The sequence below is a fragment of the Nyctereutes procyonoides genome, unplaced genomic scaffold (assembly GCF_905146905.1).
Source record: "Nyctereutes procyonoides isolate TBG_1078 unplaced genomic scaffold, NYPRO_anot_genome, whole genome shotgun sequence".
In the NCBI taxonomy this organism is placed as follows: domain Eukaryota; kingdom Metazoa; phylum Chordata; class Mammalia; order Carnivora; family Canidae; genus Nyctereutes; species Nyctereutes procyonoides.
Window position 1 is genome coordinate 30668671 of NW_026575159.1, and position 24178 is coordinate 30692848.

Sequence of the window (24178 nt, forward strand, 5' to 3'; positions counted from 1 at the left end):
AAAATGTCAATGTTACCCAGGGCAATTTACACGTATAATGCAATCCCTATCAAAATACCATGGACTTTCTTCAGAGACTTAGAACAAATTATTTTAAGATTTGTGTGGAATCAGAAAAGACCCCAAACAGCCAGGGGAATTTTAAAAAAAGAAAACCATATCTGGGGGCATCACAATGCCAGATTTCAGGTTATACCTCAAAGCTGTGTTCATCAAGACAGTGTGGTACTGGCACAAAAACAGACATATAGATCAATGGAACAGAACAGAGAACCCAGAAGTGGACCCTGAACTTTATGCTCAACTAATATACGATAAAGGAGGAAAGACGATCCACTGGAAGAAAGACAGTCTCTTCAATAAATGGTGCTGGGAAAATTGGACATCCACATGCAGAAGAATGAAACTGGACCACTCTCTTGCACCATACACAAAGATAAACTCAAAATAGATGAAAGATCTAAATGTGAGACAAGATTCCATCAAAATCCCAGAGGAGAACTCAGGCAACACCCTTTTTGAACTTGGCCACAGTAACCGGAGAAGGACAAACAGTGTATGTTCTCATTCATTTGGGGAATATGAATAATAGTGAAAGGGAATATAAGGGAAGGGAGAAGAAATGTGTGAGAAATATCAGAAAGGGAGACAGAACATAAAGACTTCTAACTCTGGGAAATGAACTAGGGGTGGTGGAGGGGGAGGAGAGTGGGGGGTGGGGGTGAATGGGTGACGGGCACTGAGGGGTACACTTGACGGGATGAGCACTGGGTGTTATTCTGTATGTTGGTAAATTGAACACCAATAAAAATTAATTCATAAAAAAAAAAAAGAAATCTCCTCTCTTTTTGACATCCAAATTTCAAGCAAAATAAGCCAAGCTATACCCAAATGTGGAGTTACTAGAAAATCCTATCATTAGTTGACCACCCATGAATGCTAGGTCCACATCTTGCCCACACCCACCACCGTCAGTTAATAACGGCCTTTAAGTGACACACTAGTGTGGCCACTAGCTGTCTGCACTCTTTCTTGCAATGTCTGCTTCCTTGGAGAGAAAGAGATCAGTTAATAAACACTTGACTAAGAGCCTTCCCAGCAGCTGGGCAGGAGTCGAAAGAAGGTTGTAAAAGAACTAACAACTGAAGGATCTTAGGAGAGTACATTTTCAAGAAGCAAGAGAGTTACAGATCACTGAGTAAAATGGCAACACACAGTCAGCAGCAGAGTTATAAAAACTCAGTACTCACCAACTGAAAGGCCCGATTCTAGGTATTAATTCTTAACATTCCTTTAAGGTATAAGCCGAATGCCTACCATACAACTTCTTGTATCATTCCCACAGTAGATATCTTATTTCCGGAATAAATCCCTTTGTATTAACCTACATCTGACTTTTAACTTCAGGATAAAAGTTTTAATCTGTTTTTCAAATTAAACAATGCAGATACCCTGCAACAAATCTTAAGTCCTAAAAGTACATAACGTGGAAAGGAAGTGGAAAAGCCGAAGGCTCCCCTCTGCTTCAGACACATCTCCACCTCCCCAGGAGTACTCCCTGTCCATGGTGGTCTCTTAGCTGCCCACATTTCCACACTCCTTTTACATGTGCGAACACACACACACAGGTTTAGCTACATATATATGTATGTACACACATGTAGGCTTTCAGCACAAAAGAGCGCCCCCTCATGGTTTTTCACAGCCGTGGAGTACTCCCTCAGGGGTGCATGCTCCCTCACTAGTGATTACTTCCCACCGTGTGGACGCCTAGGCTGGTCCTGGTTTGGAGCTCTTACAAATAGTGCAGAGTGACAATCCTGTGTCTGTCTGGTTCTGCAGGAGGATTTCTAGGAGGGGGGACAACAGGCAGGGCGCCACCGCTCTGCTGGCCTCCGACAACTTACACAGACACCAACAAAGTGTGAGAGCCCTTCCAAGAAAGGAAGGAAAGATCACTCACTTCACCAAACTCAACCACAAAATGCTACCTATCATTGCTGGCGGCCAACGCTTGCGGGACATTTGCACGTCTGCTCTTCTGTAGGGAGCCTATTTTCATACTGGCTTGTCTTAACGAGCTAGAAGAACATGTGAGAAAAAAGAATTTTAATTCTTTGTTGTCTGTATCCCTCCTGTACCTCAGCTTTAAAAAATGTTTCTTTTACTGAAAGAAGTACTTTCTCATTTACATAACCAAATCTGTCATTTCTGTTCTTTGTACGCTGTGGGTCATGATGTCTTAGAAGCATGTACCCCCTCCCTCATAGGCACAGGCTTATCATCATACTGCATACAGGAAATCTCCTGAGGAATGAGAAATTATGACCCTATACTAATCTGCATAATTCTTTCCTCTGAGAAAAATTTTGCTAAAATTGAAAATCTGCCACTGAGCTTGTGGGTAAGGCATAGGTGAGCTGAGGCCCCACAGAAAGCTCCAAGGCCACTCAGCAACTCTGGTGGAACTCAGTTCAAGACATCTTGCTTGTGGCTATTTATTATTTAAATTCAATTTGCCAACATATAGTATAACACCCAGTGCTCATCCCATCAAGTGCTCTCCTCAGTGCCCGTCACCCAGCTACCCCATCCCCCACTCACCTCCCTTGCTTATGACTCTTACTATGTTTTCCATCTCAGGAAACACCACCTTTAAAAGCACTTTATAAATGCAAAGTTACTGTTATAGATCACAGATCTAATCAGGTGTGTGTGAGCATACTCAGCTCACGTGGAGAACCTACAGATCACTCAGAACTGGTGCCTCTGGTACGCATAAGAACACGTACATGCTGCTTACTGTTAAACAGTTTGTAATCTAGAGAAGACATATGGGTACATGTGTAACTGTTATTAAAAGCACAGTGCCAGGAAAATGGTGCACTGGATTATAGAAACGTGTTTTACATTTATTAGAAATTTCAAAAAAATAGAAATTAAACATGCCCATGTACTCTTGTGCACATATATTTCTGACTATAATCCATTAAAAATATTTGATTTAAAGTAGTATTTCCATTAGGCAATTTATCCTAACTTTAGGTATCTATTACAAAATAGCTGTGTAATAAAAGAATATGCTGCAACTGAGAATAAGTAAGTAAATTATCCACTCTGGGATCTCATTCTGTAAAGACACCAAAAAATTGCTGAGAGCCAGCGCCCTACTAGGATTTTATGAGAAGCATTTTCACTTGTGCTCTTGTCATATGCATGAGAACGTAACGCATCTCAGTTCACAAGATGTGATATCAAAATGTTTATCCCTAAGGAGAAAAAAAAAGCCAATTAAAAGCCAACACAGGAAGGTGTTTAAGTTTTGAAAGTGAAACGGCTGGCTTATTTAATGCTTAATGTCTGAATGTTATTTTTTTGTGTGTACAGACAAACTGATAAACATTTGGTAAATTAGGATAAAATTTTTAACATAATTTACTAAAAAGGAGACGGGCAATATGTGAGACGGGCAATATGTAACATTGAACACTTTGACAAAACACTGTCTTGAGGGAAAGAAACTTTTCCAAAGCATTTAAATCATATTTGCAAGGTGAACATGAAAAATTAAGAGTTTATGTCTGTACCAGTTTTACTGAGAGTAGCCTTTAGAGCTTTCGAAAAGCAACTTCATTACTGTATTTCACACAAAGAAAGCTACTGTAAGTACAAATATACACTATATTTTAGAATAAAAATGAAGAGGTTTCACTGGTGTGATCATGGTGCTAAAAAGAGGTGTCCTAGATTAGGCATATCCTAGAATCCACACTTACTGGCCTCTGGCTGTGGCTTCAGCTACTGTTTTCAGAGCACATCATGACCCTAACTTTTAAACAAAGGTTCCAATGTTCCCTCTGCTTCACAGTGCACCCCCCTCCCGACTGCTCCCTCCAACCACTCTGTCAACACAAGACACTCGGCTGCTGGGCAGGCAGGGCTTTCTGCTGCATGTCTACCGGAGTCGGTACTTCATCATCTGCTCTCCTATCTCCTCTTCAGACCGCTTGCCTGGCCACATAGCCCTCAGCCCCTCAGGACCACTTCTCTGTTATCGTCCTGGTCACGGAGGGGAGCGCTACAAGGGATCCTATGTCTACCAGCCACAGAGCTGGCTGCTTTGTGGGCACCACTATGAACCCACTCACCGTGTCTTCTACAGACAAGGACAGTCAAAGTCAAACTTCACGTAGTATGTCAGGATCACAGGGCAGCTAGCAGCAGCAATGGGAACAATAATAACATTTGTGGCCACTGTATATGCCAGACACAGTTCTAAGCCTTCTATGTATAAATGAAGTCATTTATCCTCCCTAAACCATAAAAGATAGGTGCCACTGAGTGTTATAGCTAGAGAACCGAGGCACAGAAAGGTCAAGCAATTTACAGATGGCAGCACCGGGCACTTGTGATTTCAATACACAAACGGATACAATTTCTAAAGCCCAGATTTTTCCTGCTACCACTATGCTGTTATCTTGCTGGGAACATTCTGTTTGATTATTTCAGAAATCTAAATCTTCTGAAACCACCCTTCTTATGGACTTGCAAGAACCCACAACACTTCCGAAGTGATATTGCCTTGTTTCTAGGACAATTACTCACTCTAATCACTGATTTTACATCATGACTTAGAACTAATTTTGTTCTTTACACTAAGATTTTGAGATCTATCAGAAAAAACAGGAAAGATACTTTATTTAACAAGAATTACAAAGGATACCTAAAGAAAAAAAAAACCCCAACCCAGGACATAATCTGAAAATTTTATTTACAAACACTGACAGTTGCCTAGAAAGTACCCCAGTGTGTTGCTCGAACCCAGCACTTGAACACCAACACTGTTTCCCTGAAGCTCTTCTATTCAAACCTGGCTCAGAGGCTGTACATCACCCCACTTCCCCAGAAAACCAACCACAGACATAGTGGCCCGAATTACTCGGTCGGTCTTCAGAGTCACCTAAAAGAAGGAACAGAGGCTGTTGGAGTGAGCTTGCCTAACAGCTCCCAGTGGGACTGCTCAAGCAGAAGCAGGACCTCACCTTTCTGGGGTCTGATGATAAAAGACTGCGTGGCCCCGTTCACCAGCCGGCAGTACCCATCTATCAAGTCAGCCATATTCTCGGCGATGGTTAGGGACGGCGCTGTCACTGTCAGAGGCTAAAAGGGGAAAAGACCAAGAGAGAGGCGTTATTGTTCTCTGCAATCATCAAAGGGGCAGCTGCGCTATGACATCAGATCTCTAGATACCCTTGGAAACAGAGAAGAGTGACAGCGACACAGATTTGTCATAAGGTTGGTGTGAAAAAGGAAGTCTGATATTTAAGGACGTTATTCCTGGAATATGTGACAGAAGGCGACCCAGACAAAAACAGAAAAATCACTTAAACTGAGATTCACTTTCTAGAACTAAAGGAGGTGAAAAAAATATTTCCCTCCAGAATGTCTGGCCCCTCTGGCACATCTAATTAAGGGAAGAATTTAGAGAACCGGTATATTTCAAGTATGGCTTATTTTAGAAACTAAACATGGAGTAAATTTTTATCAATTATCCATAATTTTTCTAACATTAAAGAAAATTACTAAAATGTCATTATTTTTAACATGCACAGGATATTCGGCCTATGAGGTCAGAAATCACTCTTTTCACTATCAAACCTGCAATTTTGATAAACTTACTACAGATTTATCATCAAAGATTATCTGGGAGATGATCAGAGCTGTATTTTCCTTCCAGACACAGGGCTGTCCTGAGTATTCCTCACCTCCTCCTCCACAAACAACACACCTTCCCTGCACTCAGCTACCTGTTATGGGTGTGTGTGTGTTTGTGTGCGTGTGAAGGAGTCTGAAAATGGTGGGGCTGAACAAGAATATTACAGAGATACTGTCAGGAAATTTTAATTGGCAATAAAGTCTCCAAATTTTAGGGTTTCATTTATTCACCTCCAAGAATCAAATGCAGTTCCTAAAGCCTCAGAAATGCCACCACTTCCAAGGCAGAAAGAACAAGTGAGGAGTGTGGCAGATAACTCCATCTGAGAAAAGGCTGCTGCCACCAAAGAGCCCTGTATGCATCTCGGAACAGATGACAGAGGTCTGAAAACATGCTGTGTGCCACAGCCATGACCGCTCGTGCCAAGTTGTTTGGATTCCTCAACACGTGAGTATTCTTTGCCTGTCTTTCAGAGGGCCACCTGATGCAGTATTTGCCAAATGACACCCTGTCTGGACTGTGCCATGCTACGTAAGGATTAAAAACACAGGCTCTGGGACGCATCCCATCTCTGCCACTTGTACTTGGCTTCCTCAGTTGTACAACGGGAACAAAGTATCTCAAAGAACTGCTTTCCCTGGGTTCTGAGAACCATGTAGCTCTTGGCGCCTATGCTAAGCGTCAGGAGAGCAGAAGCCCTGCTGCGATGGCCCTGTTGCCAGCACGATGACCCGGCTCAGAGACTGCCATGTACAGCAGTCTGGGACATGATGCCACTTACTGAAGGTACCTGTGTATTTACCTAATCCTAAGAAGCTGATGTTCTTGGTAGTTCACAAGAATCTTCAATCATCTTGACAATAATGCTCCTGAATGACTTTTCCACCTGTCACCTGCTCCACTCTTGGGGACACACACTCATTACTACTTCAAACAGAACACCCACCACGTAATAAGAGAAAGCTGGGATTCTGACAACCCATGAAAAGCACATTCTTACCTCGGGGGCGCCGGCGATCTTCAACTGTAGCATTCCTTTCCTGTCCTTGTCTTCGCTGTTCGAATACTGAATGGTCTGCACCTGATTGAAGTCAGCCAGGTGTGTGGGCTGCGGAGGGAAAAGGCAACCACTTTGGACCCCAGATGAAGACTCCTGCCAAGTACTCTGTGACATTCCCGCAGTGCCCACCCCAACCCACTCTCCGAGGACTTCCCCCCAATGACTGCATCTGGGGAGAGGCTGCTCGTCCATGCAGCCCCTGGTGGGGTTTCCTTCTCCTCTGGAGTGGTCCTGGAACCGCCAGGAACTGTCTACTCACTTCGAGGTCAGGGACATGCCTGCTCTGTGCTCCTGATGGCCAACCAGGAGCACGCCACCTGTCAGAGCTGGACCAGTGAATCACTGGCACCAGGGAAGGAAAGAAGTAGAAGAAAGTCCCTGACTTGACTCACTCACTGGCCTCGGGGGGAACTGCGTGGAAACCTGCTCCCCCTCCCACAGAGAGGGGGACCTGGGAGCATTCCCAGTGCTCCCTAAATTAGAGGCAAGTCTGAGTGCACTGGCACCAGGGAGTTGGCAGGTGTCCAAAGGCCCCTTCCCAGGAAGATGAGCCAAGAGGGCCTTCATTTTTCCAAGTAGAATAAACTCTTTTCTTCTTATGAAGACAAAAAAAAAAAAAAAGAATGCCCATTTGTCCCTTATCCTTCTAGCATTTCATGACAACGATCACTTTGCTGTGATGATTCCTCCACATTTATTCACAAGTTACCCTGATTACAGCGTGGGGAGGACTGGCCTCTCCCACCAAATGCTCCATTCAGCCCAGAATCTGCCACCGGGACTGAGCTGGAATCGTTGTTCAGAGAGTGACTCATAGGGACACCTGGGGGGCTCAGCGGTTGAGCATCTGCCTTCAGCTCGGGTCATGATCCCAGGGTCCTGGGATCAAGTCCTGCGTCAGGCTCCCTGCTCAGCAGTCTGCTTCTGCCTCTGCCCTCTGCCCCCGCCCTAGTTTGTGCACGCGTGGATGCTCTCTCTAATAAATAAATAAAATCTTAAAAAAAAAAAAGAAAGAAAGAAAGTGACTCATAGCCAGCTTCCCTTCCCATGAAAACCCCTTGACAGCTTTGCCCTCAGGCACGGGGGCCCTCCGTGAGGCACTGAGATGGGAAACAGGGACACCCTCTGTGTTCCTGTTCTGAGACCTCCAAGCAGCACACAGTGGCCCCATGCCCACTCTCCCCTCTCCACCTCTGTGTCATCTGCCCCCATGGGGTTCCCTCCTACCTCTCTGGCTGTCTTCCGCAGTTCCCGTGGCTTCTCCCTCTACTCCATCTCTAAGTGATCAAGGGCCACAGGACTCTGTGCTGGGCCCCATCCTTGCCCTGAGCTCTGGTGGCCCAGCAAATACCACCCAGCCCCTGAACTGGGACACTTATCCAACCACCCACATAACACCCCCACACGGACGTCGGGGACAGCCTGTGAACAGCACAGTCACAGGATCCGCCCTCAACACCTGCTGCTCCCAGGCCTCCCCAGTGCAGCAACAAGCATTGCTGTTCAACTCTGTTCCTGAGCCAAAACACGGAGGCATTATCACCGGCCCCTGTTTCCCTCGCCCACACCAGCCCAGCTCTACACCCGAAGTCTGTGTGTTTTCCTTTTTCCTTCCACCTTCCCAGCTGCCACTCTAGTGCAATCACCATTTGGTATCCTGCTTAGAGCATCAACCCTGCAGCTGTTTCCCTTGATCTGTGCCTCCCTTAATCCCCCCCCCCCCCCACTACCTGGAAGCCAGGGAGGTACCTGAAAGTGTAAGTCAGGTCTGACAGTCCCCTGTTAAACAGGTATGATGCCTGCAAAAGGAAGCAAAGACCCACATGGTCCTCCCTCTGCCTGCCTCCTGGGCCTAATTTCTCATCATGAGCTCATCCTGATTGGATGCACTCTAGTCTTACAGGGGCAGAATCATGCTCCAGAGGGTTGTTTTGGGGTGGCCGAAGAATGAGGAATTTAAATGGGGACCAGGGCTGTGAGATGTCACATAAAGCACAGGAAATTCCCTCACAATGAAAACTGTCCTGGGTACTGAACAGCGTTCAACTGTCCTGGTGCTCATATTGGTGAAAAATCCTATTCTAGAACTCAAGTCTATTTTTTTTAAAAGATTTTATTTATTTATTCATGAGAGACACAGAGAGAGAGGCAGAGACACAGGCAGAGGGAGAAGCAGGCTTCCTGCAGGGACCCCGATGCTGGACTCGATCCTAGGACCCCGGGGTCACAACCTGAGCCGAAGGCAGACGCTCAACCACTGAGCCACCCAGGTATCCTGAAACCAAGTCTATTTTAAAAAACAAAGTATGCACTGCACTCAATTTTCCAGGAATGCAACTTATGGGTAATTTTGAGAATACGGACTTTGCTATTGTTGGATGCTGAGTTGCTCACCATTTTCAGAAACGACATTACAGGGGGCAATACTTGTTTGGTGTTTGATCTGCTGACCCCGAGCACACACATCTGTAACCGACGAGATGAGGGTCCTTCTAGCAGACCAGGAGTCAAATGTGATTAAGCTGCTGATGCATGAAGTGAGGGACATCTCAATTAGTCTCACTGAACGATTATATTAAAGTATTCCTATTATTGCCATCTGTTAATGAAAAAAGTTATTTCCAAAGCACAATGAGAAATTTAAGTCATGGAAATTATTGTGTTCCTTTTTTTAACCACACTGTGTTTCTGCCTCATTCTGACATGATCCCAAGGTCAGTCACATAGCTCCTTCCTCTTGTCACTTTCCTATACTACTTGCAAGGGGTTACTTCCGGTTGTCCTCTCTCAGATGAACATACAAAGTACTAAGCTCTGACTCGCCTGTAACGTCTGCCTGTCTCTGTGCTGTGCACTGACATACTGAAAGAGAGTTTATGAAATTTTATGTGCATGGCATATTCTGTGAGTTTGTTTCAAATTAGCAAAAGGCTCTTTAAAAGTATCTGTTACACAGAAGACGAGGTTGGGAGGGGCCAACACTGACCCCACTCTAAACTGGACACCAGACACTCTCACAACACCCTACTGGGGCCCTCTCTCCGATCGGATTATTTCTGCTGCTTATCTTCTTTCTTACATCCACTCTCACAACTGGACTAAAAGCCCCCTGAGGGTGATCTAGTGGCAGGCACCCATCCTGTCCACCATCACCACAAGGAAGCAGGGCTGTCCCTGGGTGTGAGGGAGTGAACGAAGGCCTCTGAGAATTTACGAGGTGCTGGGCTCTAAGTGCCAGAAACACAGCAGTGGACAAGGAGGACATGAATCCAGACATAAACAATCACACAAGTATGTAGTTACAAATGTGATAAGGAACATGAGAAAGCCTCTGAGGGTATTGTCTAACGCCGTATCTATGCTGTTTGGGGCAGGGAAGGAGGAAATGGTGAGGCCACAGAACTAGCCGCGTGCTCGAGGGAGGATATTTTTCGGGCGAGAGAAATTACACATTTTTGCTCATGGAATAGCCCAGTAGACTGGAACCATTTGCTGTGCAGGAAAGAGGAGACGGGGGCCGCGCCACAGCCAGGGGCAGTCTTACCAGGAGCCTGCTTTCACGCACGGAGTCGGGGAGGGTGGCTGTGGCAGGCAGAAGGGGAGCAGGAGGGCCTTCCGGGCTCTATCCAACTGCCCCCGTGCTAGTCCCCTTCTACTTCACACAACAAGCAACTTTCACTTCAGAGGACAGAGATCCTCATAGACTCCCAAACCTGTTCTCTGCTCATCAGCCAGTAGCATTAGAAATAACAGTGAGACCCAAACCCCCAGAGCTACTTTTACATCCTCCTAAATAATCCTATGATGAAAGAAACAAAACTTCAAGCTGTAGAGAAATGCAACGGAAGGAGGACACCACCTACCAACACTGGTAAGATGTTAAAAGTTGTACGAGAAAACGGCCTCCGACGTAAACGAGCATAGGTTGTAAGGAAACACCCAAAGGGAACAGCAGGATAAAGACTAAAACAATCAAACGGGACTGGGAGAGGGGGTTGGCCGAGATCCGTATCGGCACTGAGGAACATGAAAGGCCTGCCATGACCCCGATTTCTGAGCTCGCCCATGAAGGGCCACTACGACAGACAAGCCCTCCACACGTATGCCAGGGCCAAACCCCGGAGACGCTCGGGGGCATGAGGGCAGGTGCAGAACTGAGGTCATTGGAGAGATGATGAGAGAGACTGAGATATGGCTCCACGGTGACAAACTGGAGATGCGGAGAGGCAGAGGACATGCTGATGGAACACGAGTTATGAAAGGCGAGGAGAAGTGGACAGCCTGAGCAGCTGTGCCTCTGCGGGAGGGGCAGGAGGGGCGGGAAGGGTCTGGCAGGCCTGTCACCGAGACCCGGGCTACCTTCCCTGAAAAACACCCAATTCCCATTCTTGCTTCAAATATTCAGGATTTACATAAAATCATAAAAAGACCCCAATTTACCTGACGAAATTAATGTAACTTTCAATATCCTTTAACGTCCTTATAAAGTTAACATTAAAAAGACAAGACTAGATTGTGCTCATTTCGACAGTACCTATACTAAAAAGAAAAGATAAGATTTTTGTGCTGTCGCACATCAAGTTGTACAGAGTCGACACAGAAAGAGACAACAGGACCCGTGTTACAGAATGGAAGACCCGGAGGTGCACAAGACTTGATAAACCTCGCTGACACCACTGGCTGCTCACCTGCAACAGGGCAGCAACAACAGTGATGACATGACAGTGATGACACCCAAACTTCTACGTAATTCCTTTGTGCAAGGCCATGATCTAATTCGTCAAAGTATTTAATTCTCTTACCAACCCTGTTAGGTTCCAACTGAAATTATTATGGCCATTTTACCAATGAGGAAATACAAGCCAACTGTGGAGGGATGGACTCAAAGTTATGAGGCTAACAGGAAAGTGAGTCAAGATGGAAACTGCGGCCATGTCCTCCAGAGCCTGCCCCTCTTGACCACATTCTGGGGGCCCTACCTGTGACCTCACCTGAGGAATCTAGGTAGATTCCAGATGGGCTAAAGACTTACATGTAAAAAGGACAAAGAAAATGTTGTAAGAAAATACAGGAGACCACAAATCAAGCCTAAAAGCTATGACTACAAAAATCCGAAGGCGTGAAAACAGATAATGCCACAGACTGTGCTGAAGAGGTCACACCATGGCTGCTCTTGCCATCAGTGGAGGAAAGCTCCAACAGGGCATTCCTGCCAACGCTTGGTATTACAGCTCCTTTTCATTTTAGCCATCGCAGTAGATACATAATAGCATGTATCTGATGACTCCGAGGCTCAACACCTCCTCATTTACCTATAGACTATTTGGATATCCTTTTGGGTCATCTGCCCTTTACTTACTGATTTATTGCCAATCTATATCCTGGCTTAGGAACCTACTGTCAAATATATTAATGCAAACATCTGGCTTCTCTCTCTCTCTTTTTTTTTTTAAAGATTATTTATTTATTTATTCATGAGAAACACAGAGAGAGAGGCAGAGACACAGGCAGTGGGAGAAGCAGGCTCCCTGCAGGGAGCCCAATGCAGGGCTCGATCCCAGGACCCCGGGATCACGCCCTGAGCCAAAGGCAGACACTCAACCCCTGAGCCACCCAGGCGTCCCTGGCTTGTCTTTCTACTATCTTTGAAGAAAAGAAGTTTTTGATTTCGATGTACTCTATCAGAATTGTCTTGTAGAGTCAGCACTTTTAAAGTCTTGTTAAGGAATCTCTGCCTACCCCAAATTTATGAAGATATCCTCCTATGTTTTCCTCTACGATTCTTGTCATTTATCTTCCACGTGTAGATCAATACTCTATCTGGAATGGGTTTTGTCATAGTGTGTGACAGGGTCAAAATTCCCTGCTTTTTCTCTGCAAATATCCAGCTGACTCTGCAGCACTAACTAAAGAGTTAATCAATGTCGCAGAACTCAGGACAGAGGCCTCTCTCAGGTTGGGGCTAGAGTCTGGGAAGGGGCATGATTCACTTTGTCTACACTCAGGTCCTGCATGAGGGGTATTGCCAAAGCAGACTTACGTTGCAGCCTTTGTCTGTGAGGTAACTGATTCCTTCTTCTGGGCCGATTGCCAGTTCCACTGAAATAATCCAGCTTGACTTTTGAAGGTGAAACAGGTAATGACAAAGGTCCCAGAAGAAAAAAGAAAATATTTTAGATGAAAACATGGACATATGAAAAGACCAAGGCAGGGGGGTGGGGTCTGGCTTAGCTTGTGATTCATCTACCCAACCAAGTACTACAAAATACCTGTAACTTCACCGACCCAGTAATTGGTAGGTCTAAAGCTAACAATTTCCTTGGAAAGATGATTTGAATAGGTAAACTAGCCCAGAGACAACAAATAATTAACAAATCATTGGGCTAGAGTTAAAAAAAAAAAACAAAAAACTAATTATCAACAAAGGCATTCTTTTTTTTTTTATTAAAGGCATTCTTTTAAAAAAGATTTCATCCTCACATTGATACATTTTCTTTTTGCATTTTTTCCCCACTGTAAAGTGACAAACATTCTCATGTTGTTCAAAATGTGACACATCAGATTTCAATCAGAAATTTAGACATACATGGTTAAGAAAAAGCAAAAGAAATCAACCCCGATCCACCATCTCCTGTGTCCCCATACTTACCCCCAGAGCACACTTGAAACATTCTTTATCAAATCTGTATACTGGGGAGAGGATCTCAAAGAACTTCAGAATACTTTCTTCTCTGTTAAGGTTGGCAAACTGTCTAAATGTCTGTTGGATCAGCTTTCTTAGTGTTTTGGCCTGCATGATAAAATCACAAAAATCATTTCAGAGTTGACACCACACAGCAACAATAACATCAAAGAAGGTATCTTTACCTCCCATCTATGTTCACATTACTATGAAATGCCATTATTCGTCAAAGCCTTATTTCCTTTCTTAAGTAGCCATAACATAATGCACATGGTATAATATACAGCATCCTGACCCTTTTTAAATACACAGTTCAGTGGTTCGAAGACTCATTTCTTAGATATAAGTGTATAAGACAATAGTTTGTTTACTAGAATATATAGTAAAAAGTTAGGAATTAAAATAACACATACTATCCAAAAAAAATTAAAAATTAAATAAAAAACACATACTAGCTATGCAAACAACAGGGAGCTGCCTAAGGCTTAGATATGAAGGCCCTCACATATCCCACTGTTAGGAGGGTAAGTTCACCATCTTTCTGAAGAGCAATTTGGCAGCACAAATAAAAATACCTTCTAAAAAAACTACAACTCTGGATCCAGAAATTAAATTCCAAGGCATTATTCTTTAGAAATGATGAAAGAACTCCACAAGGACTCAGCAACAAGGAGGTTGAGTGCAGAACTCTATATAGTAGCAGTTGGGTTACATGCATCATACTGTGTCTGCCTACGTTGTACGCGGCCCTAAAGACTATGGTTTGGAACTAACATACTGACGTTAAAATCCATTATCATGGTGTTATGTGGAAAAATATGGTGAAGCAATCTGTATATACAGTACGGCTGCCTTTAAAAGGGGAGCAAAAGGGGAGCACCAGAGATGGGACGCACACACGCATCAACACACAGAGGAGACGGAACAACTATGCCCCTTTTTCCGTGTACTGGGATCACAGGTGGTCTTTAGGCCTTTTTTGTACAACTGAGTGTTCTATTTATGTACCATGAGCATCTGGATGGTGGAGGGAAGGGCCCCATAGGCAGCAAGCCCATAGTCTACAGTGTGTAGGGGGAGGCCCGGGGAGGCCAGTGGGCAAAGGCTGCATGACAAGGTCTGAGCAAGAGGGCTGGGGAAGCCAGCCAGCCAGTCAGCTTTCACTGTGCGGAGAGAGAAAGTCCTTGGGTACCTTGCGTAGAGTGATGTGATTTGACGCAGGCACCAACAGGAACAGTGGCACAGCTGTGCTGTGAACAGCATGAAGGAAGCAGGAAAGACCAAGTAGGAGGCTGCCCAAGTAATCTAGGCAAGAGCTGAGCAGAGCCTACACAAGTATAGAAGCAGAAAGGTGTAAGAAATAGATTTATTCTGAAAAACAGAACCAAGATGTACTGAGAGGCCGGTGTTAACATGAACTGAAATGGTAGTCCTGTGGGAGCAGCAGGGTGGCAGGTGGAGGTCTTGGAGGAGACCAGAGGCCCAACTGGAAGCTCAGTGTGAGGCATACTCAGACAGGACTCAGACCCAGCAAACTGGAGAAGGCTGGGGGTGGGGGGACAGAGAAGCGGTAAAGGGCCTCATCCTACAGAGTACGCTCATCTTTGCAGGTCAGGGAGCTGTGGCTGCTCAGGCAGCTAAGAAATGACCCATTGGGGAGTGGCACATGGAAGGGACCACCCACCTGCAGTGGCTTGCAAGTCCCCCTGTGGTCAAGGGATTCCTGGATCTGGGACACTGCAGAGTGAGCTGACAGCTGGGAGCTATGGTCAAAGAGTGGGGCATAGTCACAGTCGCCTATGGTTACTGGGAACGAAGAAAACAGTGTGAGAGGCAGAGGATAGGGTTCAAAGACCCGAGGGAGCAGGTGTTGGAATATGACCAATGGCATGTGACCTTCATTTTAAAGGCTCGTGCTGCTCTTGGAACAGAGGGTGTCGGGGAGAGTGTGAGAAGCAGAGAGAGCAGCCAGGTTCCTGGAATAGGCCACCCGAGAAATACCAGTGGCACAGGCCCTGAGGTGGTGGCGAAGGAGAGAGCCAGGCAGCCAGGCAACTTTGGGACACTCGGATGACTATATGGGACGGTAGGAAAACAAGCAGGACGAGGTTTCTGGATGGGACAGAGCGGCAAACAGAAGGGGCAGGCTTGGTGAGAATAAAGTCACACGAATTCTGGACATGGGAGACCCTTACGTCTTTGGACCTGAACCATCAAGCAGACAGCTGCATAGAGATGTGGAGCTTAGGAGAGGGCAGGGCTGGGGACGGCACTGTCAGAGTGCAGTGGCTGACAGCTTCACAGATGGCTCCCACCAATCACACGGAGGCGAGAAAGGAGAGAGGGCCACAGCCAGGTCAGCAGGTCAAGAGCTGGGGCTCTGACGGGTGAGGAGGACAGTGTGGAACTGCAAGTATTCTGAAGAGGATTAATTGCAGACATAGATCACATAATCTAAACTGAAGAGGAGTAAAACAGGCTTGAGGTTAGCAAGGCTTCTCTATCAGACGTTCACATATCAATGGTCAGCCTTGCATGCTCAGTAAAGAAAAATCTGGGAAACATATTTTGGAGAATGCCCATCTAAGCACCAGCCATAGGCCAAGGGACTGCAAAGGCCACTCCTATCATGGGCTGAGATGGAACGTAATAGTTGTTCTGACTTCAGGCTTTGCAAACATTCCTGTGGCCTATTGGGTCTGGCTGTCCACCAGGAGCATGTGGACTGGCCATGGAGACCGAGGAAGAGCACAACTCTAGCCTAACAGTGCTTAAATAGACAAAATGAAAATAAAATCCCGTCTGTCCTGTAACCAATGACACTTCACTCCCTAGCATGTAAGCAGAGCAGCTCTGACTTCTTTGATTTCAACAGCCTGAGACAGGGCATACTGCTGCCGGGCGCTCACGAGCCCATCCAAGGAGGAAACCAGTGCACAGAACGCCCTAGAATGCCTTCCAACTCTTCCTACAAGTGCAGGACACCGCAAACTAGATTACGGTAACAGCTGCAAAGGATGGTGTCCATGGAGCATGGGAACCAGAGCACTGTGACAAATCACTTTCATTAACATTAATAAACAGTCGATATAGTTATTCGTGCCTCCAGGAGGAACACTTTAACTCAGGACAGATGAGTAATGGCACGCAACGATGAAAACCATGTCAAAGAGGTCCAGAAAAGAAGCCAATTCTCTGCCTTGTATCCAATCCCCAACCGGCTGCTTGGACAATCCTCCACTTGAACCTGCTCATTTGTGCAATGCTTTCAAAAACGAGTCACCCAAATGAGCTTCCTCTCTGAAGTGGTACAGTCTCTCTTTTAAGTCAAGCAGCTCAAGTCCTGGCTTGAGCATCAGACTCACATGCATCTGCCCGCCCGCCTGAGATTTCCATGGGACGTCTCACACATCTGAAAGCTGACAGTTCCCTAAGAGGACTCATGATTGCTCTCCAGGCTCGGCACCCCCAGCTCGGCCAATCTCCCAGCCACTTAAAGGTAGAGACCCAGGTGGCAGCCCCGACCGCTCTTTTCCCTAACCCCTCAAACCTACTACACCCCCAACGAAGCCCTGCAAGTACTTTTCCAAAAAGCATACCGTGTTCCCTAATGCTTTCCACCACACCAGCCCCACTCTTGCCTGAACCCCTGCGACAGTCGCCTGGGCTACCATCTACGTACCTTACACAGTCGCCAGGCACTTTTTAAAACATGAATTGGATCACTTCACTCTGCAGCCTCAACCCTTGGGTACTTAGGAAACGGACTCATCTAACTGCAAGTGTGGAGCATGAGAGGGCTCAAGGCCCCAGGGGTCAGGAGGAAGAGCAGGGTGGACGAGCAGGTTCGGCAGCCAAGTCAGGGCCACATCATCATGGCCGTGTAGGGAGGCTCAGGGAGGGCACAGCTGCTCTCTCGTCTCCAGCTCCCTCTACCTCGCAGCGCCCTCAGAGAGAGGTTCTTCTATTACCTGCATCTTACAAACGAGGAAATGGGAGGCACAAAGACAACAAAGACTCCAAATCTCCGAGCTGCATGGCAGAGCCAGGACTGAAGGCCAAGCAGCCTGGCACCAGCGTCTGTGCTCTTGATGAGAGCATCGCTTCCCCTCCTGGAGGCCATCAGCCTCCTGGAGGCCGTCGGCCTTTTAAGTGCCACCCTGGCATTTAAACCACTCCTGGTTAGGGCAGGAGCCTGGCCAGCACCGGGCACGCAGCACACACTGGGCACTCAACAAACATTTTAAAGAGATGAGCAGCTTCAAGAAAAAAGAAAGGACACTGTCCCTGCCATTATCCTTCACCCTCGGGGCAGCACTGACAATGGCAGCCTGGAGCTGCAGCAGAAGAGAGACCTGAAATTATGAGGGAGGGCCACAAGTGTGCTCAGGAGCCTCACTGGCGTTGGCTCTTTATTAAAGCAACTTCAGTGATGTTAGTGCATAGCTCTCCTGTTTTCCAGTCTTTTTCCTAACATTACAAAGCTGGTTCTAAAAAAATAATTTGCATGTAACAGATAAATACATGCATGTGTGTAAAAAATAAAACCTAAGACCACCTCACAGTCCCCGTGGATCCCGTCTCACTGATCCCAAGCCACGACAGCTCCCCATCCTGCTTCCCCTTCCCTATTCTGCGCCTCGACCACCAGCAGCAGGCCCGCTTGAGTATGCGAGGCAGAAATGCAGGCCAGGCCCTGCTCCCCCTCCCTCCTCCCACATCAGGCTTCACACCCTCAGCGCTCCGCTCACCCTGCTACTCACGCTCACAACAGTGTGTCCTGAGGACCAAGGAACACAAAAGAGTGCGGGCACTTCTATGACAGGATGGGAGCCATCAGCCCCGTGCTCCTGCCCCGCCCTCAACCCCATGCCCAACACTTGGCCATGGACCCCCTACCTCAGCATTCACCTGCTGGGAATTTCCGAGTAGCTGGGAAATGTCTGAAAGTGGCACCTACTGTGCGGTATTGACTGACCAACAGTCTGAGGCACAGGTTCCTGCGTCTCCCTCCTGCAGCCAAACCTGCGGGAATGTGCTGGCCTGCATACTGCTCTCATGCTCGTCTGGGCAGAAGTCTCAGGATGACAGTGGCAGCCTGTCCGTGGGCTCAAGCGGCCCCAGCAGGCCCCAGTCTCCACTCAGGACTAGCCTCTGGCTCCCGGCGACTCCCAGGGCACCTGGCCAGGGGGGAGTGCCGCCACTTTCCCACGGTCTGGACTTCCACGTTGCTCCAAAGCTACGGTGTCCAGTGCCAGACAAAAGCTAGAAAACCCTGCTGTCTGATAGGAGCCCTGGATTCATTTTAATGTGAAGGATCTTGGAGCCAGCACCAGTTCTTTCCTACTGCGTCAGTGAGGAAACAATCCCCCAAGATCTAACCTCCTGGACTCTCTGAATGTTAGTCAATACACTTCCAGAACTGTCGGAGCAGGCAAGACTGCTGTGCATTCGCATTCTGTCCCTATTTATAGTTTCAACTCCCGCTTTGTGTTTGCCTGGATTTAGGAAACAAGGCGTCTATCTATGAATGCTGTTCAATTTGAAACCAATCCCTCTACAGAGAAAACTACTCAGCATGTGATACTTCTTCAGAATGAAGCAGTGTTATTAGGTTGGATCATCAGAAATCGCTTCTATTAAGCCACTGTGAATAACAAAAGTTAATTCTACATTAGTCACCCTAATATTTATCAAATGCTGCTAGCAGCAATGAACTTGCAGGGCTTCCCAGATGAAAAGGTTATATAATATAATGCACAAGAAAATCTGCAATAAAAGAATAGGTAGAGAATACATTAATTGAATACTTTCATCCACCCACCCACCAAATGCTAAACATAGATGTATTACCAGTGCATGCAGACTGTGTTTTTAACTGAGACACATCAGACATATAACACTGTGCTAGTTTCAGGTGTAGAACACAGTGACTCGGTATTTGTACACATTGTGAAATGATCACCCCGGTAACCCTAGTGACCATCCATCACCTCACATCGTTACCAAGTTTCTGGTGATGAGAACTTTAAAGAGTTACTCTCTTGGCAACTTTCAAGTATGCACTACAGTATTACTCTCTACATTTACGTGTATGTGACATCCCCGTGACTTATAACTGGGAGTCTGTATCTTTGACCACCTTCACCCATTTCACTAACCTACCACCCGCCATCATTATCTTCTCTGTACCTATGAGCTCAGGTTTTTTGTTTGTTTTTATATTCTATAAGTGAGATCATAGAGTATTTGTTATTTTCTGACTTATTTCATGTAGCATAATGCCCTGAAGTCCATCCATGTTGCCACAAACGGAAGATTTCTTCCTTCCTTTTTCTGGCTGAGTAACACACCACATCTTCATTACCTGTCCATCTGTCTATCTACTCTCCCTGTCCACTAAGCCCCTCTTACATTGTTGCTGGGCCTCACTCTGCATTTCCTCATGTGTCCTCAGTGTCCTCCTCAGTGTCCTCAGCTGGGACAGCTTCTTGTCACCACTGAAAAGCATTCCTCAGGTTGGCTTAGATTTGTTGACTTTACTGGTACAATGTTGTTATAGATGTGTCTCTGCTGCTACTAAGATCAAAGACACAGAAACTTAAAATATCTTGTAATTATTCTTCGTCACTGAGGTACATATGTCCCCTCCTCTGTTCTGTCATCCATCAGAGCTCACTTAAGTCCCACCCAATACAACAAGGTACTCTCCCAAACCTTCAGTGTGAGCCTCTGGAACAGCCTGAGGAAACACAAATGTACCCACACAGCCTATGTGTGGGAAAGCAAGTATGCGTGGATCTGGCCACCAGAGGACTGTTCTGGATGAAACAGGAAGCTGAGATAAATTTCGTGTTAGCTGAAGCTTCGTTAGCAATACTTCTGAAGAAGGGACTGTGCAAACACAATGCACGTTGTACGGCAGCTGTTCCACGCCACACGGGCACTTGCTGAGGACGGTGCCATGGATCTGGGTGGCCATCAGTGCAACACTGAGGATTTTTATGCAGAAGGTAAACAATGCTGGCCTATGGAAATGAACTACTGATTAAACTATGTAAGAAGCCAAACAGACTTTACTTGGTTTATAAAATCACATTAGAGAGCAGGTGGGAAGTGAGTTCTGCTGAACTTGCGTGAGAACCACTAGATGAATCTATACCTACACCAAGCAGCAGCTAAAAATTCTATTTTCCCCTGCTTGTCACAAAATAGCAGCGACTGAACTTCTCAAAACACAACTGCTCTTTATGGTTCAGGAAGTTTTCTCAAGTTCCCTACAGTCGGCGCCTTCCTTTTTGCTCCCGAGGAAGCCACGGTGCCCAGGCCGGATCACTGCACATCCCGCCCTTCCCCGCCCCAGCTCTGCCTGTTTCCACCCTGTCCTCTGGGCTGCTGCTGGGCTCACACTCCGAAATCCGCACGATGATCACACCCGCAGCTCACAGGGAGAGCTGCTGCAGGTCCCAGCCCACACCACTCCCAATCTCCACACACAAGGCCGTGGGGGCCTCATACCTTCCAGGTGCTGCCCCAACACTGGAGGCAGCAGCAGTGAGGACAGGAAGGCAATCATCGGGGCAGATCCGAGGGACAGCCTGCAAGAGGCCTGGAGGGACGAGTGCAGTCAGGGAAGGGGGCTTGTGCTCAGTGAGGCAGACGTGGAGCAGCAAGCACACCAGGCTCTCGGTGCTGCTCTCCTAAAGGGGGCCTTCCTTCCACAGCTCACCTCCCTACACAGCTGCCTGCTACATTGACTCATCTTCCCAGTTGCTCTTCAAGCTGTCCACTCTGTCATCTGAGTTAGGTTTGCCTAACGTCACCAAGTTACCAGGCACCAGGCCAAACACAGCACTCATGGTGGAGAATGCAACAGGCATTATCAGTGCTCTCGTAGATCTTAAAATACAGTGGAGGCGGACAGACAAAATGCAGATGGAAATAACTGTGAATCAGAATTTGAGAAAGTAAATAAAGTAAAGACCCTGAGCAGAGTCCTGAGAGAGGAGCGCAGTCCTCTGCCTTCTGTCTGTACCTGGCATGCCGAGGAGACCATGCGAGGGTGAGCAAGTCCAGGTCTGGGAGAGCTCGCAATGAGGACCAGGAGGCTCAGACCAGTCCCCCTGTAGACCTCCTCAGATGCTGCGGGTCACCTGGATACCTGCAGCCAGGGTACTTGTGACCTGTACCCAGCGCCCCCCCCCCTCAGTTTTGAGTCTGAGCATCCTTTTTAAATGTTATCTGTTGGGGTTCCCAAGTGACAGCAGTCATACCTCTTGTGACAACTGCTTATCTGCATACAGCTTTGAGGAGATTGCAGAAACTCTGCAGTGGCCTTGGGGCTCACATCAGAGAGCCACTTAAGACACTACTGATATGACACAGTCATTTCCACATACCTCCCTGCTTTTTAATTCCACATTGGCTAGTGCACTTTTATGTTCAGTGACAATGTAAATTTGCTAAAGAACTGTGTCTTCTACTTGTGTGAACGCCTCCCTCCCCACCCCACCCACCGGCAAATTGCAGACTCATGCACAAAGACATCTCTTCACTGGAGGCTCTATTCTCCTAGGCCTTCTTGGCACCACAGCACGGCTCTCCAGGTCAAACTGAGTCTCCCATCCTCCCAAACCCAGAAATACCACCAGCCCACACCTAATAACCCTCCAGAAGGACACAACTCCATCATTCTCACATACTCTAAACACGCTGGATTTCTCCTGCTACACCACCCTCCCACCATTCCAAACTTCACTTAAAGCTGGTCTGTAGGGATCCCTGGGTGGCGCAGCGGTTTGGCGCCTGCCTTTGGCCCAGGGCGTGATCCTGGAGACACGGGATCGAATCCCACGTCAGGCTCCCGGTGCATGGAGCCTGCTTCTGCCTCTGCCTATGTCTCTGCCTCTCTCTCTCTCTCTCTCTCTGTGTGACTATCATAAATAAAAAATAATAATAATAATAATAAAAAAAAAAGCTGGTCTGTGAACTACCTGTCCCATCCATTGCTGTGCCTGGCCTTTATCACCTGCTTGGAGTGCGCTGCAAGAGCTAGCTCCCTACCAATTCACTCCAGCCTTTTGTGAGTAGATCAGGTAACTTGAATGAAAATAAAACAGCAGGATAGCCACACTAGAAAAAGAGCCTGAAACATTACAGAAGAGTATACTTCTCCCTTCTTAACTGTGCTCATTATATTTGTAGAGTACTTTATAACAAACACTTCTGTATCCATTTCCCATTAGATTATTGAGAAGCTGTGTGAGAAAAGGAGGACCACTACTACCTCCTTTGTGAGGTTCAAGCAAGCAAGACCCAGATGCCTGGACTCAGGGCCTTTGTCACAGATTGCATTTGGTAAAGTATACCCAGACTATGACCCAATAACAGGCAATGGGACATAGTCGGCAAACAGTAATAGCACAATGGCCAAGAAACTTTTGTGTAGAAGGAAGTAATGCAGGGGTGCCTGGGTGGCTCAGTTGGTGAAGCATCTGCCTTCAGCTCAGGTCATGATCCCAAGGTCCTAGGATCAAGCCCTACATCAGGCTTCCTGCTTAGAGGTGAGTGGCTTGTCCCTCTCCCTCTGACCCTCCCTACTGCTTGTGCTCTCTGTCTCTCTCTCAAATAAATAAGTAAAATCTTTAAAAAGGAAAAGAAAGTTTAATGCAATAAAAACTGATGGACTTGGCATTTTATCATTATGAGCTCAGTGTTCCTTTTCTTAATGTTAGATAACACCTAGTGAGGGTTTTTTTTTTTAAGATTTTATTTATTTGTGAGAGAGAGAGCATGCACGTGGGGGTGGGGCATGAGGAGGGGCAGAGGCAGAGGGAGAAGCAGGCTCCCCGCCTGAGCAGGGAGTGCCATGTAGGGCTTGATGCCAGGACCCAGAAATCATGACCTGAGCCTAAGACAGATGTTTAACTGACTGAGCCATTCAGGGCCCCTACATACTGAGTTCTGTGTTCACTGTTCTAGGCTTTATGAATCTGTAATCCTTGTATGAAGCCCAAGTGTTAGAAAGTGGTTTCATCCCCACTTTACATATGTGGAAACTAAAATACAGTAAAATTAAGTAACTTGGCTAAAGTTCCATGCAATTCATGGTGATGAAGTCAAATTTGCACCAAGGCAGTGTGGCTTCAGAGCCAGTTTTCTGGACCAATGTTACATTCTCTCATAACATACATTTTAGCCTGCTTGGATGGTCTTCCATGTGACTATTCTGGTACAGAACAGCACTTTGGTGATAAAAAGAGCAGTAACAGCCACCATTATATATAAACTGCATTGTTACAGATCTCATGGTAAGTAATGTATATAACAATCTGTAAATATTCACATCAACCCTACAAAATGCTATTTTCTTCATTGTGGAAATAACAAACAGTCCAAGACTATGGGGCTCATAAATGGGAAAGCTCGTATCAGCCGGACTCTATTCTGACCAAAGCCCTCCCTCACTTGAACGTCTTGGCATGTGCTCTAGATTGGCTGGAAAGGACACCTCAGAGCCCCTGGGTGTTCCTCCCCTGCAGTTTCCTCTGCAGGGAGGGAGAGAAGATGATGCTCTGCAAAAGTTACTAATGAGGAGGAGTGTCCACATGGTTGGAATAAGAGAAGAGAGATCTTTACAATGCAACTTATATGTGCACAGGTGTGCACAGACACACATTCAGCTACCACTATGATCTGTTTACATACTGCTTCTTCACTT

General features: G+C 46.5%; 1 protein-coding gene across 6 annotated transcripts in view; it reads right to left on the bottom strand.

Moving 5' to 3' along the window:
* PTK2 (protein tyrosine kinase 2) overlaps positions 1–24178 on the bottom strand; it is a 271928-nt gene that overhangs the window by 100560 nt on the left and 147190 nt on the right. For all 6 annotated transcript variants that reach the window (XM_055314396.1, XM_055314395.1, XM_055314394.1 and 3 more), the window contains 4 exons: positions 13426–13566; positions 12817–12894; positions 6717–6824; positions 5043–5160 (listed from right to left, as the gene is read on the bottom strand). In XM_055314396.1, the coding sequence (XP_055170371.1) occupies positions 5043–5160; positions 6717–6824; positions 12817–12894; positions 13426–13566 (445 nt within the window). The remainder of the gene's footprint in view (positions 1–5042; positions 5161–6716; positions 6825–12816; positions 12895–13425; positions 13567–24178) is intronic.